We start from the raw sequence: 19,625 nt of genomic DNA, 5'->3' as shown, positions 1-19,625 counted from the left end.
GAGGAAAACCCGAAGTAATGCAAGTCTCAGACGTTTACCACTTCGGTGAAACCCACGAGCACGGGTATGGTGCTGACAAACCTAGAAACGTGATCGGGGGGAGAACCGGGATTCGAACCCAGAGTCATAGGTTTCTGGCGCGCCCAAGGGACGCAACCCCATTAGTAAAGACGTGAGGATAGCGATAATTTGATGCTCACAATAATATTGACAATGTTTATTATTGAACTGTTTTAATAGTCAATAGTATTTTGTAGATAGATTTACGTTCTTTTCGTATTTTTGTAACCCTTGACCCTTGTATTTTGTGAAGCATGAACCGTGTGTAATAAATGGTTGTTGTCATTTGAATAGTAATATTTACGTCTATGTTTAGAACAAAACGATACGGTTATATAGTGTACATTTATGTAAACATTTTCTAGATTACAACATCAATACTACTACTACTACTACTACTACTGACGACGACGACGATGATGATGATGATGATGATGATAAGGTAAAACACAAACGATGATATTATTGTTGTTGTTGTTGTATTTATATTAATTTTTAGTTGCTGTGTAGTTGTTGCTTTTGTTGTTGAAATCCAGTGTCGTAAAACAACAGAAACGAGTTTCCCCACCCGCCCGAGAGGTCGTTGCCTTACCCTACGTCATCACCGCACGGACTGACATTGCTCAATCCTTTGCACACGGCCCACAACCTGTCAAGCGATTTCGCAGAAGAGTCACACCTGCACGCAGCTTTCATTGGACCGTACGCTCAACTTGATTACCCAGGTAAGCTAACTTGTCGAGACTTTTAAATCAGTTGACAGCTTAAACAGAAACTAACATTTTGTCATAATCGTTTCGAATATCGACAACACACGCTCCCTGAGCTGAGAAATAGTTTGTACAAGACGGCACACAGCGAAGCCCCGGTTGCTCGCCGTATACCGTCAACCCGTTATAACACGGATGTAACCACCTCGGAGAATATGCCTTCCGGGCGCAGTCAGACTGTACCCTATTGTTGTTTAGCTGTATCCAGGCAAATCTTCCTGGTCAGACATCGCCATTGAACATCCATCTCCATGTCGTGTTCATGCGTAGTTTCAGCAGGGCGTACATCGCCAGGTTTTAACATGGAGTATACGCTCGTGATTATGTCTAGATCAAGGATGTGTGTTCGGTTCCCCTTTGCATAGACATATTGATTTAGATTATTTCACATTAATATTGTATTAGGCATTGTCATAGAATTTGTTCGAGCTGGATAACATCAGTAATAATTAATGTATAACACATATTAGTCGTGTGTTATTGTGACATATCCGTGCCTTCCGCATAGCTTGATTTTCATGGAACTCATAAACAGCCGTTGACTCCATCCTAGCGGTGTAAATGGTCTGATGTTTGTTATCTGTATAGTCGTTTGTTCTTCAGATGTAAGTCTCACTAATATATTGTTCACGTAGATGTCTAACACAGTTCCGAGTGTTTACATATTTGTTACCTGAGTCGGAATACCCAGACCCTATGACAAGCCGGACACATCAGCCATGAGTCATCATCGCTACTAAAAATAGCAATTGCTTCAAATCGTGTTAGCAGTAAATGTAGACGAGACTCAGACACACATAATTTGTCTCCGCCTGAGCGAACATTACGACAAAATCAAAACATTCTTAAACAATCTCGTGTGTCGTCAATTTTCATGTGGACTACACGTTTGTCGAACCACCTTAGGATAAGCCGATTTACGAAAGTCCACCCAAACACGTAACGGCCCAAACAGGTTTAAGTCTTGATGAATCGATGTGGAATTATTATGAAGTTGTTCCCGTCGCTTTATGGCTGAAATAATGCCGATGCGACGATACATTTTGTTATCATTACCATTATTATTATTATTAGTGGTAGTAGTAGTAGTAGTAGTAGTAGTAGTAGTAGTAGTAGAAGTAGTACCTGGGAGAATGCACGGGACGGTGTGGGGTCATCACCTCGGGACAGGTGTTAGGTAATTACCACGGGATAAGCCATTTCATACATGCATGGCAACACAAGAATATTGTTGTTAATTAGAATATAATTTGATCATCATTTTCCATGTAAAAGTACATTTTAAGGGTAAAGCATTTCCGACAGTACTTTAGTAGTTAGTATTATTGTTATCGTTATATCGTTATATCGTGTGTGTGTGTGTGTGTGTGTGTGTGTGTGTATATATATATATGCGTTATGATGTAATAGTATATTAGTATCATGTATGATATGTTCCGGTGATAGTTTAGGTGAAGTTTCCTTGCCTTTGTGTTTGTGACCGGTGACACCGGTGGAGCAGGATCCGCTCACCTTTCTCAGGAACACCTGGTATCATCACTATTTGATAGTGAGTCATAAACACATGCTCCTGATATTGTGAGATTTGTACAACCGACTCTGCTTTCATCAGAGATTTCTTATGATTATTGCAACATGGGTCGCCTATATTTACTTACTGTGCCAGTGTTGGGAATTCAACAAGCAGGTTTTTTTTTAAAAAAAAGTATCACATAATATAATTAAGAGTATTAGCTTCAAGAAGCTGTCATTCTCCGTTGTTTTGTCAATGTTAATATTCGCTGTAGCAGTTTTTAAAATACCCGCCTGCCCGACAGTCCGAGACGGTCTATTTTGCTGACGGGCGATTAATTTTGAAAAGTTGCACGCCCGATTGTCTGTCTATTATTGTATTCCCTAAATTCCCTAAGATTTTATCAAGTTTTTATAAGAGGTAATTAACTGTCAACGTTTAACACATCATTGATGAATAAAAATTCAACGAGTTAAAGTTACGACGTTGACAATCCACCAGTTTATCGTCATTTCCAGAGAACTAACATTAAACAGTACTGTGCTTATGTTTACCCTATTGTTACGTTTTGTTTGTTTGTCTTGAACCTTCTGGACTGGCAACATTGTATCTGGACTGGCAACATTGTATCTGGACTGGCAACATTGTATCTGGACTGGCAACATTGTATCTGTTCTGTTAACTTTGCCAAGTTGCCAGTCCGGCTGTCTGACTGAACTTTTAGGTAATCTTATACACTGCACTGTAGGCGATGTTACACGCCCGTGATGTCTTCGTTAGTAAACTCTGTTAAGCAGAGAACCTTTAAGTCGAGATGTGTTTTCTGCTGAAGATGACAGGCATATGTATGTGTTGTTAACACGCTCAGACTATCGATTATATAATATTTTCAAGCGTGTCGCGTCATGGCTTACTGATTGTCAAGCGCCCTTTGAAACCACTCACAATAACGAGACTTTCGAAGACGTTTAGAGTGACGGCTTAAAGGAAACGAGAGTGGGAAAGTGGCCAAGAACTCTTTATACGACTATTAATGGAAACACGATACTTAATCTTGTTATGTGTCTAAATGCTATGTCAGACTACACACTCACTGCCTGTAGAGGCGTCTTGAACATCACGTAGCTGTGAAGGTACAGGAAGGAGTTTAAGTATGAGTGAGTGAGTTGGGTTTAACGCCGCTTTTAACAGTATTCCAGTTATATCACGGCTTATGTGGGAGGAAAGCCCAAGGTAAAGCAGGTCTCAGGCGTTTACCACTTCGGCGAAACCCACGAGCACGGGTATGTTGTGACAAACCTAAAAACATAATCGGGGCGAACCGGGATTCGTACTCCAATCATAGGTTACTGGCGTGCCCAAGGGACGCAACTCTGCACAGCGAATTGCAGCGCCTTAGACGACTGGGTCACCCATGCCGGTATGCTACAGACAGCTCTTCTAAAGAAAATACTCGTTATGTTTCCTGTGCATGATACTGTTATGTGAGTGAGTATGGTTTTACGCCGCTTTTAACAATATTCCAGAAATGTCAAGGCGGGGACACTAGAAATGACTATCACACATTGTACCCATCTGGGATTTCGAACCCGGGGTGACGAGCGAACGCTTTACCACAACACTACCCACTGCCCATAATGTAGGAGGACAGCGCGAAGTGATGCAGCTCCAGCCTTTAGTGTTGACATTTCACAACTTTTGAGATGCAGTCGAGCATGCTCTTTCTACCACGATTTCAAAGAGGGTCATACGACTCTTGCTCAGAACTTGTTTGATCAAGGTTACAACATTCAAGGCCTCAGTGAAACAGTTTAAACAGTTTTATGGTAGACGTGTGAAGGACATGTGTAAATGTGACGTATCACTGACAAAAATGATGTCCGATGCAATTCCCTATTTTGACTTGTACCACATGTTCCCGTATTTTTTTGGGGTTTTTTTCAGGTGTACAATTGACTTGAATTTACATGTGTTTTTGACGGGTGCCACCGGTATTTTACCGGCAGGATACGCGCACCTTCACCATTGTGTGATAGTGATACATAAACACATGCTCATGATACAGTAGGAATCGTACAATCGACTCTGCTTCTAGCCGAGATTTCTATTGAATAGGAAAAGGGTTTTGTTATACCGTGCAATTTTCAATTTGTTTCTTTTCCGACTGATGTTTTGGAAATAACGTTTAGATGAACACGTTTAAAAATATTTTATTTTCAACAAACGTCATTATTATTCCTGAAAAATGTACGTTCAGGAAATAATCGTAATCAATACGTTTTATAAAAAAAAAGCTATATCTAGTTAATGATTGAAGGGGATTTTAGTTGCTAAATATCTAATCTAAATGAAATAAGGCTTAATAATGTTACGCGGAAGTTATATTATACAACAGCAGAATTATCTTTATTGATTTTGTTGAATGACAATGACTCAGTAACAGTAACATGGCAGCAATCGTTGTTCAATCTCGTGTCTCAGTAAGCCCCGGAAATCGATATCAACAAGGTGAATGGCAACGTCAATAATAACATTTTGTGTAATTTCCTAACTCGTCATTGTGCTACGTGTCATGTAATGGGCATGTACACATATCAATTACAGCACCGAGAGCACGCACACTGAAACACTAATAGCGATTTCAATGCCGTACAGGAGACCCGTGAAGATCCGGGGTAGAATAGGTCTACAGCAGCCCGTGCTTGCCTGTTAAAGGCGACTATGCTTGTCGTAAGAGATCTAGACGACTAACGGGATCGGGTGGTCAGGCTCGCTGACTTTGTTGATGCATGTCATCGTACCCCTTGCTTGGATCGATGTCCATGATGTCAATCACTGGATTGTCTTGTCCAGACTTGATTATATACAGACCGCCGTCATGTAGGTGGGAATGCTGCGTTAAACAACAAACAAATATTCAAACTTACATGTCCACGACTTTATGTCTGACACCACCAATTATTGCGATGTAACTAGGTTCCATTATTGCGGTACCAGTGTTAAACGTCTACGACCTGTATCACCTCGGGCTCAACGGCTATTATCGGCGTTCAACCCAACTCACTCACTCACTCACTCACTCACTCATTTCATTTTTACAAGCAAGTGAATAAAGGTTTACATCGCTTATAGCAACATTCAAGCCGTATCTTTGCGTAGGGGGCGTCGGTCGGGTAGCCTAGTGGTTAAAGCGCTCGCTCGTCACGACGAAGACCCGGGTTCGATTCCCGACAGGGGTACAATGTGTGAAGCCCATTTCTGGTGTCCCCCGCCGTGATATTGCTGGAATATTGCTAAAAGCGGCGTAAAACCAAACTCACTCACTTTGCGTAGGAGGGGAGGAAATGGTTCTCACATTGTGGTGAGGTGAGGTGAGGTGAAATTGGGTTTAACGTCGCGTCCAAGATTATTGCACTTATATAGCGACGTGCATGTACGAGTATGTGTTTGTGTGGCTGCTTGTACTAGTCCGGACTGATGCCGATTTATAGTGCTAGCTCACTGAGATACCATGCCGCAGTTTAACATGAATACCCCACTCAGACACAGTATACTGACTCCGAGCCGACCAGTCCTTGTTTTAGCCCCTTAATGCCGAGCGCCAGACAGGGTAACAACAAGTACCATCTTTTAACGTCTTTTGGTATGACGCGGCCGGGGATCGAACCCCGGACCTTCCGCTCTCCGGGCGGACGCTCTACCACTAGACCACGGAGGCGGTCGTTCTCACATTGTACCCCCGTGGGAACTCCAAGCTCAATGGCCACAATTGTGTCAACCCAACCCTTACCATGTTTAAAGGCTTTTGTCGAATGCCAGTGCCGCCCTGATTATGTTTCTAGGTTTTCAGTTCAATAGCCGCGCTCCTGGGTCTCACGTATAAACCTGCACTACTTCGGCCTTTCTTGAGTGAGTGAGTGGGTATGGTGAGCCGCCTTTAGCAATATACCTGCTATGATACGCCGGAGGGACACCAGAAATAGGCTACCCATGAGAGGAATAGAACCCGCGTCTTCGGCGTGACGAGCGAACGCTTTAACCACCAGGCTACCCTCACCGCAAGCTTCCACAATGCGCTGTCACGCCCTGATATAACTGAAATACTGGCTCAAAACGGAGTTATCTTAACCTCACCCACTCACTCACTTGATGTCGGACATTTGATATCGGACACATGACGATGGGAGACGCACGTAATAATCATGGATCGGAGCCCTAAGGAATGTGCAGAGTTGCATCCCTTCGCTGCGTTATGGATCCGATTCATACATTTTGTCTGATTATGGACCCGTAAAGATCCGGCTAAAGATTATGTCTTCAGCTACCCGTGTTTGCCGGAAGAGGCGACTATGCTTGTAATGAGAGGCGATTAACGGGATCGGGTGGTCAGGCTGGCCGACTTGGTTGATGCATGTCATCGAATCCCATTGTCAATTGTCCGGACCAGACTCGATAATTTACAGACCGCTGTCATATACAGTAAACTACGGTTATAACGAACACGCTTATAACGAACTTACGGATATAACGAACTTACTTTTTTGGTCCCGACTATTTGCTGTAGTTATGCTGTATATATGCTTATAACGAACTACGGTTATAACGAACTAAAATTAGTAGTGCCTTTGAGTTCGTTATAACCGTACTTTACTGTAGCTGGAAATGGCGTTAAACAAGAAACAAACAAACAAACAAAACCATATGGTAAATTTCACCAAACTGGCAACTGTTGACCACAGGGGCACCGTTTCACAAAGTGATGTTGGCGCTATGATTGTCATAAGTATGGGAGTAAATTATAACGATTGTCGCAGTGCTACGGTCCCTTTGTTAAACGGGGCCCAGGGAGACGCTCCTCGGAGTGATCGTAGAGTGACGACTGTGATTTGTCTTGTTTAAAAGTCTTGTATAGTTACGATCATCTAAGCGCTACGGTTGCTTTTGTGGAACTTGTATTTAGGTATTTTCCTTTCACATACCAGTGACCGAGATAGTGTTAAAAGTAGAGCTCCGAACTCACTCATTTCTTGTAATCTATGTTTATCTGAATTCATACTTGGCATGGAACACAAATTATTTTTATGCTAAAATCAACAGTTGACTCGGTGGCTGTAGTTTTCTTAGATATGGTCAAGAGTAAACACTGATTGCGGACACGCGTTCTGTTTTTCATCGGTTGCGTTTTGGCGCTGTAAGCGGATATTTAGAAAAAGGCACGTTCTACTATTCTCGAAATGATACCCGCTATTATGCATCGTTTTGGGGCATGGTGGGGAATGTTCTATCTTGGGTTCGAATCTCATATTCGCGTTGATTATTTTTACTGCTCCATTCCGATGCTAATGTTTTTCACCAAAATAGTGGACGTCTTAGACCTACATCACCGCAGTATTCCTCCCAATAACGCGCAGTGATATAACACTGTTCAAAGTGACGTTAAACCCAGTTCACTTAATCAAATAATTATTAGTTCAACAATTAAGGTTTGCAAGTCACGCTATTCTGCAAACTGAGTTCTAAAATTAGAATAAATTCATGAACATCGTCCCCTGTCGACTTCGCCCAAACGCAGCTCTTCGTCATGTGGTTCACATGACGACAATCTATCTATATGTCTTGGTTGCCGTGCGATATTGATTGACAATATTGACTATGGTAGGGTAGGATAGGTTGGGGATAGATACCGATGTAGTGAGACAAATGTAGATAAAGGTTAACTTGATTATAGATTGAAAGGTCCAGACATGCATTCACTGCCCGGCGTTCACAGTCCGGGAATAGCCGACAAGGTGGTGTGACCCCGATACCTGCTCCTGTAAACATACGGTGTGGCATCTCTACAGAAGGCAGTAATCAAGTATTGATTGTCGGCAACGAGTTGATATATCTTTAATAACTTCCCGTTGTGTAAATCTAATAGGGCAAAGCAATCTGATAACGAAGCTGTTCAACGTAACCGTCGCTTCCTTTCTAAAAACTTAAAAAATATTATTTGTGATTTTGATTTTAGTAAAATACCCTCGATACGCGCTCCTGGTACACTTGTAGATTTGTTCTCTAAATTCTATTCGAAACACAGTAACCTTTTCCTATCAGAAACCAAAGAATGATACCGATTATTTATTTAACAGCGTTCGTCCTACATTATCTTGTGGAAGACTCCAGAGGCGCTTATCAAATATGAAAGACCAGTCGTATTCGAAATCCTTTACCTATGGAGTTGTCTCCCCTGGCTTAAGTAGGATACGCTGGTTGAGCATTACAACGTGATCTTAAGTGTCGCCTTATTCAGTTGTATAAACTCTCTCAGTATCTTTGACATTAAGTGGACGCATTCCTGTTCTTACTGAAATATAAGATCATCATGCACTTGAAAAAAAGGCAGTGTCTATTTTAATTCGGCCGAAGAGACATGTGACAGTTCCGTTTTTAAACAGTTTAGTTTGTTTGTTGCTGTTTAACGCCGCACTCAGCAATATTCCAGCTCAATGGCGGCGGTCTGTAAATAATCGAGTCTGGACCAGACAATCTAGTGATTGATATCATGAGCATCAATCCACGCAATTCGGATCCATGACATGCATCAACCAAGTCAGCGAGCCTGACCACCCGATCTCGTTAGTCGCCTCTTACGACAAGCATAGTCGCCTTTTTTTTAATCAGCGTACTAACTGCCACTGGACCACCTAGCCCAGACTTCAATTATATCTGGCAATATTATCTGTTATGTGAATTTTGGTGACACTCACACACGCACACAATGCACTCAACCCTAAGATGCACATCCTTCTAGGCTAAACAAGTTAAATTCGGTCAAGGTTTTGTTTGTTTGTTTGTTTTGTTTAACGCCGCACTCAGCAATATTCCATACATATGACGGCTGTCTGTAAATAATCGAGTCAGGACCAGACAATCCAGTTATTCACATCATGAGCATCGATCTACGCAATTGGATACGATCAAATGCATCAACCAAGTCAGCAAGCCTGACCACCCGATCCCGTTAGTCTCCTCTTACGACAGGGCGGTCGGGTAGCCTAGTGGTTAAAGCGTTCGCTCGTCACGCCGAAGACCCAGGTTCGATTCCCGACATGGGTACAATGTGTGAAGCCCATTTCTGGTGTCCCCCGCCGTGATATTGCTGGAATAATGCTAAAAGCGGCTTAAAATCAAACTCACTCACTCACTCCTCTTACGACAAGCATGGTCGTCTCATTAGACAAGCATGGGTTGCTGAAGACCTATTCTAGCCCTGATCTTCAAGGGTATTATGTCAAAGTAACCACATAGACTTCTCGCCATGAAAAGGCGGTATGCTTCGTTATCTTCATCTCCGTCGTCAGCTGCTCCCGCTTCCGTTCTCACAACAGAGCCCTTTAACTACGTAGAATTGTATTTCGTTAAGACCTTGCTTAATGACACCACTCAGGTGACCCAGATACAGTGTAGATTTGAAAAGACATTTTTAAACCTTAATAATGAATGACGTACAACTTTATCTGTCACGTAAATAACACGCGGTTGTCGGGGCAACATGCGTGGTCTACAGATTTATATTTAGCATTCGTCACCACTCGCTCCTTTCCGTAACCTGCAAGAAGATCGGCTTGTCCCGGAATAACAGGAGTTGGTCACGAATGCTCTATTTAGGTGATGTTATTTATATTTAATTTCATCGCTTTTGAAACGCAAGGAAATAAGTCAAGAAGCATCATTCAAAGCATCTTCCAGAGGCAAGAGTATCCACAAGCCTGTATGAAAGTCTAGTTTTCACCAGAATTTGACCCGTGAAGAAACGGGTTAGAATTTATTTTCAGCAACCCATGTTTGTCGTAAGAGGCGACTATCGGGATCGAATGGTCGGGCTCGGTGACTTGGTTGATGCATGTCATCGTATCCCAATTGCGTGGATTGATGCTCATGATGTCAATCATTGGATTGTCAGGTCGAGACTCGATTATTTGCAGACCGCCGTAGTTCAGCTGGAATATTGCCGAGTGCGGCGTTAAACAACAAACAAAAAACAAGGCTGATATTGGCTAGTGACACTCTTTGCTCGGGAAGATGCATTCCGATGCTTATGTGGAAATTCGGTACCTCAACGGTATAAAAGAACAAGACAGACATCGAGTTAACGACCCCCATCAGTTTTGTTGCCTCTGTTGTATTACTGTGTTCAAATATAATCAACAACGTAGATCAAAGAAGCAAATCTACCTTAGAAACCTGTTTTTTTATCTTTCTATTGTTCTTTGTATAGACAAGGCACACATCACCCTGCCACCGTCTTGTTGACGCCATGAATAAACAAAGATCGTCTGAATGGTTACCTTGCAACCACCACAATGGGAAATATGCATGTATATTTACATCACGTGTATACTCCCATGCAAGTGTACATTCTACTTAAATAGACCATCAGTGGAATCAATACTCCTTTAATAATATACGCGAGATATCGAACGTTTGGAAATTATAGGACTGTTTCTGTATCCGGTCTAGAAAGAGGTTCCTGGTAATGTGTACTCTTTTTGGTTTACAATGAATATATACTTACAAAGGTTGTCTTAAATATTAGGTTACAGAGAGTAAGTTGGTTTTAAGGTCCTTTTTGAGAGTATTCCATTTGCGGACGGAAAGCCCGAAGTGATGCAGGTCTCAGACGTTGCAACGCGAATTGCAGCGCCTCAGACGCTTGGGTCACCACCCCCTATTATTTTATCGAGGGGCAAAACATGGCGTCTGATTAACTTAACAAGCGTTACTTAGGTAGGAGCTCGTGCATATCACACAATGACGGAAACTATCCGGTATTAAGTCCATAAGGGTCCATATCAAGTATCATCCTTGTTTTCAGTTGCCAACACTTTAAGCAAGAATGGAGACCAAATCTGCTCAAGGGCCACTTCCCGGATATTCGGACCCCGCCCACCCCACGGCTGGGTACGGCCCCGCTCAACCTGGGTACGCTCCTGCTCAACCGGGGTACGGCGCTCCCCAACCCGGGTACGGCGCTCCCCAACCCGGGTACGGCGCCCCACCCCCCGCGTACGGCGCCCCACCCCCCGGGTATGCACAGACAAACACCAGTGAGTATACTTATAGTTTTCTTGGTTGACTTGAAAGACCATGTGATGTTTGACTTTGAATATATGGGAAAATTGTACAATTACATGCATTAATGTTGGTTGAAAGATCATATTTTGTTTGACTTTGAATACATGAATACTAATTACTTGCATAATGCTAGTTGAAATACCATGTGCTGTCTGCCTTTATATATGATTATAAGTTATTACTTCTACTACATGTAGTTGAAGGATTTGGGATATTTTCTTTGAAAATATGAATACTGGTTGTTTGAGTTAATATCAGTTGAAAGACCATGTGTTGTTTGACTTTGAAAATATGATTACTGGTCTCTTTAATAAATATCAGTTGAATGACTAGGTGCTGTTTGACTTAGAAAATATGAATACTAGTTGCTTGAGTTAATATCAGTTGAAAGACTATGTGCTTCAATATATACATACTAGTTATTTGAATTAACAGTAATATGAAGACGTTGTTTTCCATAAATTGGGTCTTGATTTTTCATCCGTCAACATCAAGAAATGCCTATCAAACAAATAATCTCCACTTTACTGTATGACAAATTGGAGTATGACCAAAGGGTGTGTAACTTATGGGGCATAACCGATTCCTTATAATATGTATATATACTGAGCAAAAGAAGTTAGGGATCATGTTTATTTCGGGGTATGACTAATTGGTTATGACTGATTATTTATTATTTGTATATATACTGAGCAAAAGAAGTTAGGGATCATGTTTATTTTGGGGTATAACTAATGGGGTATGACCGATTATTTATAATCTGTATATATACTGAGCAAAAGAAGTTAGGGATCATGTTTATTTTGGGGTATGACTAATGGGGTATGACCGATTATTTATAATCTGTATATATACTCAGCAAAATAAGTTTTTATAATCATGTTTATTGCGGGGATATGTTTGTGGTGAAGACACAATTTCATAAGAATATCCCTAAAATATTCATGATCCCTGGCGTTGTTTGTTCAATATATAAACAGTATGAGATATCTCAGTACCCCTAAGAAACTTCGAGCAGAGAGTCACATGATATGACACTGATCGCCTTTCTCCCTACCCCAGCCGTGGTGATGGCCCAGCCGTCAACGGTGTTGCTGCATCCAGCCCGACTGGGCGAGGCTCCCGCCCAGCTGCAGTGTCCCCGTTGTAACGCTCAGATCGTTTCATCCACCTATTACGAGACAGGTTCCCTCACATGGCTGGCTGCTGGGATCATCTGTATTGTGGGGTAAGTCTTGTCACATCATCCTCGGTCGTCCAGGGAACATTGTACCAAGGTACCCAATCGTGTTTGACAGCACTAATTTCCAAGCATGTCAAACCGGACGCTACCCAATTTAGGCTTAAGCAATATAGTAATGTAATCACTGCCGTGTCTCCGAGTCTACAGCGAACAGTCGGATGTAACAAACACTTGGATGTAACGAACAGCCGCATATATAGAACAATTGTTTGTAACTAACAGTATTTAACCAACACTCTACTATAACAAACAGCTGGATGTTAGGAACAGTTGGATATAAAGAATGTTTGGATGTAGCAAACAAACACACAATGGTAACAAACAGTTGTTTGTAACAAGCGGTCGTTTATAACAAACAGTTGGTTGTAGCGAACATTCAGATGTAACGAGCAGCTGCATATAATGAACGGTTGGATGTAACACACCGTCGGAGTAAACGGATGGATGTAACGGGCAAATATAACTTACCGGTTTAAAGTTTGTACTATTCTTCACTTTTGGAGGGGGCGGTCGGGTAGCCTAGTGGTTAAAGCGTTGGCTCATGACGCCGAAGACCCGGGTTCGATTCCCCATATGGGTACAATGTGTGAAGCCCATTTCTGTCCCCGGCCGTGATATTCATGGAATATTGATAAAAGCGGCGTAGAATCTAACACTCTCTCTCTCTCTCTCTCACTCACTCACTCACTCACTCACTCACTCACTCACTCACTCACTCACTCACTCACTCACTCACTCACTCACTCACTCACTCACTCACTCACTCACTCACTCACTCACTCACTCACTCATCTTTGTTTTTGCCTTTGCAGATGCTGGGCTGGTTGTTGCCTCATCCCTTTCTGCGTTGATGGAACCAAAGACGTCATTCACCAGTGTCCAAACTGCAAGAGCCAAATCGGAGCCTACCGGCGATTGTAAACCAACGGAAATGCCGCCCCCCGAACAGGAAGACAACTTCACCGTACCACTGAATGTGCCTCAGTCAACTTGCTGCTTTTCGGGGACAGGATGAGAGACCCAAACTTGCACTATCTCCGAAATAATTCTAGAGATCGATTCTCTGTGGAAGCCATCTGTAATATGGTCCCTACTTAAATTATATACATTTTGAAACAAAGTATAAATTCTACCTTTGCAGTTTCTTAAATACATATTCGGCAACACCCAAGGACCAAACTTGGTACACGCGTGTCACCAATGAGTATTGTACTTATCACGCATGTAGATCTGATTTATACATAATGAGGGTTTCTTGTTATATGACGTACGCCCTGAATATGAATCTGTCTCATTTGAAATTTGAGAGACTTGTAAATATCATACGGAAAGTACTTTTTATGTATAAAACATCTTGCTCTTTATGCAGTACTTTTAATATGCTGAAGTAACCTGTGATAAAAAAACACACTCACTATTCGTTATATTTACAGTTTTTGTCACTGACTGTTTGCATACTGTTTGCAAATACTGAAAAAGCACCTATTGTAACGCATTGTGTTAGTTTTATTCACTAATGTACTTTTAAAAGGTTACCAAGTTGGTGGTAATCAAACGATATTCTGATTCTTTTTAGACTTCGCCTTCGTTTTGTTTCGATATGTTATTATAGTTTCTTATATGTTTATATGCTACAATATACCCTTGGCGTGAGTTTTACTCCATGATCTTATTTTTTGGAATACTGTTTATCTGGTTGTTAAGTATCGCCAAAACACATCATTAGGAAATGGGCCTTTTTATAAAAACTTAAAATATTATACACTGAAAAACAAAGTTAGGATCATTAATATTTATATGTTTCCGAAACTATGTGTCCGGTCTGTACCACAAAAATATTCCCAAAAATGTTCACGAGCCATAACTGTTCTTGCTCAATAGATAATCATGTAATGATATTTGGACTACGTGGGTTGGGCGATAATATGTTCCAATTAATATGCTTGTTATTTAACATATTGCAGAGTGCGGAGTTAAACAACAAACAAACATTAATCAATCCAGAAATCACTACTGCAAATCTTAAGACGATATTGCTCTGATCTTTCAAACGCATGGGTAATATTTTTAAGTCTTAATTGTGATTTTACAGCACGATAAACGAGGTCCTGTGTGTTTTGGCTCACCATTTTCCCCCGTGGACACATTTGTCACTTTCAGAAAAGAGGAAATTACTCAGATTTCGTCATACCTGATTATTCTTTTCATTCAGATATTGCTCCTTTGGGAGGCATTTAGAAGTTGGAGTACTAAGTAAGGATAAGATATATGGGTGGACAATTGTAATAAATTGTTCATCCATATATCTTGTCCTCCCTTATATATTGCTCCTCAAGATATTTGCTGTAATGGACGAAATTTTAAAATACTTCCAGTACAGAGCATGTTAAGCAAAGAACATGACATGAGGTGCAGATTTCCTAGTTATGATGACGATGGCCGTCGTGAAGACTCCTTCTACCCCAGAACGTTCCTGGGAAGACTACGTGCATGATGAATTGTTTCTTTGTTATAATAAAAGCGACAGAACCCTTTCAATAGTCGATTCCGACTATATCATGATCATGTGTTTATGAATCACTGTCAAATAATGATACCAGGTGTTCGCGAAAATTATCAACCATTCCCCTGATTTTTTCCCCAAAGGGCCCTCACAGTTACAAACTCCATGTTGATTGCCTTGACAGGATGCCAGGGGCAATTCCTACACTTTGCCCGTCATTTGCGAGAAAACCATATCCGGAGCTGAGAGGGTGCGGGTCAAATGTACCGTGACCTTGACCTTCACACACGACGGGGGCTTCCGGTAGAACAGGAAATGTTCACGATGCTCGCTTGTTTCCCCGAACACATGGTGTCATTGTTACATGACAATGATACACAAGAGAAGCTTTCTGTGAAGTTTAGGTGCGGTCGGGTAGCCTAGTGGTTAAAGCGTTCGCTCGTCACGCCGAAGACCCGGGTTCGGTTCCCAGCATGGGTACAATGTGTAACGCCCATTTCTGGTGTGCCCCGCCGTGATATTGCTGGAACATTGCTAAAAGCGGCGTAAAACCATACTCACTCATTCTGTGGAGTTTAAACCAGGACCCTGCGCTGTGCTGTACTACAGAGATAAGAATATAAATACCCCAGACTTTGACGTTTTAAATGTGCGTCTCTTCACATCGTTTTACCCAATAGTTTCTTGGTCTAAGTCACTATTTTCCTTATACACTGATCTCGTAGGATCTAATTACGGTTGATATAATAATCAATAGCTGCTTATTGCATACCTTATTTCCCAATAGTGTGAATGTATTTTGTGCCTTTGCACTATTTGCGATTATACGTCGTATGGAAATTGTGTTCAGACAAATTGTTATAAAGTTTGTTTCATGAATGTGTAAACGAATGACGAGTTGTTTTTGCTCTTACCACATATCAAACCAAAGCCAGAACCTTGACCATGAACCCTTACCCGTTTCGAAATTGTTTAAAATCACTATATAACAGTGTTTTAAAGTTCCAAAATGAGTGTATGGATTGTATGTAGATATTTTGCCTAGAACAGATTGTATTTGTTCTGAAGTATACTCTATTTTGCTTATAACATATAAATTATTTGAATACCTCTGTGTATCTTGGGTCTCGGATATTTAGAGTTAGTGAGTGAGTTGGATTTAACGCCGCTTTTATCAGTATTCCAGTTATATCACGGCGTGTCTGCATAATACGGGAGGAAAGCCTGAAGTGATGCAGGTCTCAGACGTTTACCTCTTCGGTGAAACCCACGAGCACGGGTATGGTGCTGACAAACCTAGAAACATACTCGGAGCGAACCGGGATTCGAACCCAAGATCATAGGTTTCTGGCGTGCCCAAGAGACGCAACTCTGCACAGCGAATCGCGGCGCCTTAGACGACTGGGCCACCCGTGCCCCCGGATATTTAGAGCACAGCTGAAGACTCTGATCCACTGGATGTTTGGGTCACGAGTAGTACATATATACCACGATAATGTACACAAACCAGTGTGTCCCAGTCGTCTGTGCAGAGTAGCGGCCCTTGTGCATGTCAGGAACGCAGGTTCGAATCCCGGTTCAACCCGATTATGTTTCTAGGTTTGTCAGCACCTTAACCATTGTTTTACTGAAGTTGTAAACGTCCGAGACCTGCATCACTTCGGGCTTTCCTCTCACATCTTGATGACACGCCGTGATATAACTGTAATACTGTTGAAAGCGGCGTAAACTCAACTCACTCACTCATCCACAACTCAAACCAATACACTGTATATACATGTAGAGCTGCAAGCACCTCGCGATTCAGACAGAGAGCTGGGCCTGAAGTTGAATATCAAAATTGCCATTGTACAGGCATGTGCTATTCATTGGACAAGTATTTGGACGTGCTCTTAGACAGAAGACAGGTGACAGTACTTTTGCCAGACAAAAAAGGAACAAGTTTCGCATTCGCCTTTGTTCTCGCACCTGTACATTCATATCCGGATCTTTCAATGTGTAATCCATGTGACAAGCCATGAGATTAGAGACCTTTTGGATGAAAAATCACATTCTGATATTCTTGATATATTTTAAAACTACGGTATCTTAGAACCATGATAATACAATTCGTAAGCTTCAATTCTCACTTATTTCAGAGATGCATGACATCAAACATTTGGACCTATTTTCTACAAAGTCCCATTTTCACACTTAACTTCATGCAATAGTTGCCGTTTTTAAATATATGATCTGCTTAACTGAAAGTAGACATGTAAGCTGAAATGTTTTGAAATGGTTTTATTACATTACGCACTAACGAGAGAGAAATGGTATATTTTTGTACAGTCCGCAGCGATGGCAGTTTTTACGTTGACGTCAAACGTCTGTCTTTGTGACGTGCTATGCACAGTTGTATCCTGGCACCGATGAGGTCCCTTCTCTCCTGGTGGGTCGTATATATTAATCGGTTATACTGATTTTCCAAAATCTAAATATGATTCAAAACAACTATCATATTTTTTAAAATCTCCAAATGAAATAGTTTTATGTTTCAGCTAAAAGATACGATACTACTTTTATAAGAGATATTTTTAAACTTCATGTACATGATTGTGTATCCTGATGCTTACATAATTATATTTTCTCTCGTTGACTTGTTTCTTCACTGTCTTGTACTGTGTGTCTGATAATAAATGTACGACTGATGTATGTAAAAAATCGTTATAGTTCACAATAAATGACTTAAATTAAATATAAGTTGTTTGTCATATCCTCTGTTCTTTCGGGGGCGGTCCGGTAGCCTAGTGGTTAAAGCGGTCGCTCGTCACGCCGAAGACCCGGGTTCAATTCCCCACATGGGTACCACGTGTGAAGCCCATTTCTGGTGTCCCCCGCAGTGGTATTGCTGGAATATTGCTAAAAGCGGCATAAAACCATACTCACTCACTCTGTCCATGTATTGGCACTCGTCTCGTATTGACGTTTGGGGGCCGTCTAAGGCGCCGAAATTGACTGATCAGGTTGCGTTCCTTAGGCCAGAAGCTTAAATGTATGATCGTTGGTTCGAATACCAGTTTAACCTGATTATGTTTCTACGTTTCTCAGCATCATATCTGACCCCGTGGGTAAAAAATCTGCACCAAGCCGGGTTTTTATCCCTGTTGAAATACTATTTAAAGTGACACACTCACTCACTCCATAAAGTTGTCCCACCCCCACCCCGAACGCCCCAGGCGTGCCAGGATCAATGGGTCGTCGCCTCGAATAGGCTCATTGTTTTAACAATGCTTACTAGTTCAGCCAGATCTATTGGTCGTATATATATGTTGACAAGCACTTAAGGTAGTATGGTAGTCTAGTGGTTAAGACGTTAGCTGGTCACGCGATTGACCCGGGTTTGAGTCCTATAAAATTGTATAATGTGCAAAGCCCACTCTTAGTATCTTTTGCCGTGACTGTGTACAAGTATTGGCAAACGAGGCGTTAAAGTTACACACAATCACACAATGCTGAATAGTTCTTAATTATTTCGGTGGATCTAGTTATTAAAGATGTTATCGACATAGTGGGTCGTTATATGACTGAGATGTTTCTGATGCGACGTAATAATGTTACGTCATTCACGTAATGAAAACATGTTGAAGTGAAATGTCCTACAATGACGTTTGTTTGTGATGAAGATATTTTACACCGGCTTCATTTTATTTGGTGACATCTGACGACGACGGTTTCACGAGTTACTTCCTCTTATTAGAACAAGCGACTTTTATTAAGTAGTTTATCCATCGAAGTCATTTGAACCGAATATATTTGCCGGTAATTTGAAATATAATATATTTGTCCCTTTACAAATCTTGTTATGGATATTTGGAATGTTAGTGCATCATAATACATGCCACTTTGGCATGTAGACTATAAGTACATATGAATAAATTCAGCCTAGCGTCAGCTATGGTAATATTTCATTACCGCCACCATCACCCACCACACCCCACACCCCACACCCTACACCCCCACATCCACACCCCCATCTCCACCCCACACCAACATCCACACCCAACACCCCCATCTCCACCCAACACCCACATCCCACACCCCACACCCCTACAAAAACAAAACAAAACACATCGTTACACAGACACACACACACACCATGCATCAGACACATCATCACACCTACACCCCACACCCACACCCACACCCCACACCCCACACCACACCCACACACCACACCCACACCACACACCCCACACCACACCCACACCCACACCACACACCACACCCACACCCCACACCCACACAAAAACAAAACAAAAAAACATCGTCACACAGGCACACACACACACCATGCATCAGACACATCATCACACCTACACCCCACACCCACACCCACACCCACACCCCACACCACACACCCCACACCACACCCACACACCA

At 41.8% G+C, this 19,625-nt stretch overlaps 1 protein-coding gene across 1 annotated transcript; it reads left to right on the top strand.

Annotated features, from left to right (window-relative positions):
• The first annotated feature begins 678 nt into the window (after window positions 1-678).
• On the top strand, window positions 679-17,940 carry LOC124113698 (lipopolysaccharide-induced tumor necrosis factor-alpha factor homolog). Its single transcript, XM_046474181.2, has 4 exons — window positions 679-785; window positions 11,201-11,432; window positions 12,523-12,688; window positions 13,516-17,940. Exons 2-4 carry the CDS (start codon window positions 11,222-11,224, stop codon window positions 13,622-13,624), a joined length of 486 nt encoding a protein of 161 aa, XP_046330137.1. The 5' UTR covers window positions 679-785; window positions 11,201-11,221; the 3' UTR covers window positions 13,625-17,940.
• Window positions 17,941-19,625: the final 1,685 nt, after the last annotated feature.

Source organism: Haliotis rufescens, unplaced genomic scaffold (assembly GCF_023055435.1).
Source record: "Haliotis rufescens isolate VD_foot unplaced genomic scaffold, xgHalRufe1.0.p SCAF_6, whole genome shotgun sequence".
In the NCBI taxonomy this organism is placed as follows: domain Eukaryota; kingdom Metazoa; phylum Mollusca; class Gastropoda; order Lepetellida; family Haliotidae; genus Haliotis; species Haliotis rufescens.
The sequence above is the reverse complement of the archived record's forward strand: the minus strand, read 5'-3'. Positions and strand labels throughout refer to the sequence as shown.

Coding starts and splice junctions, on each gene's coding strand:
- LOC124113698 (XM_046474181.2), top strand. CDS start 11,222: ATGGAGACCAAATCTGCTCAAGGGCCACTTCCCGGATATTCGGACCCC. Junction 11,433..12,522: donor GTATGCACAGACAAACACCA/GTGAGTATACTT, acceptor TCCCTACCCCAG/CCGTGGTGATGGCCCAGCCG. Junction 12,689..13,515: donor GGGATCATCTGTATTGTGGG/GTAAGTCTTGTC, acceptor TTGCCTTTGCAG/ATGCTGGGCTGGTTGTTGCC.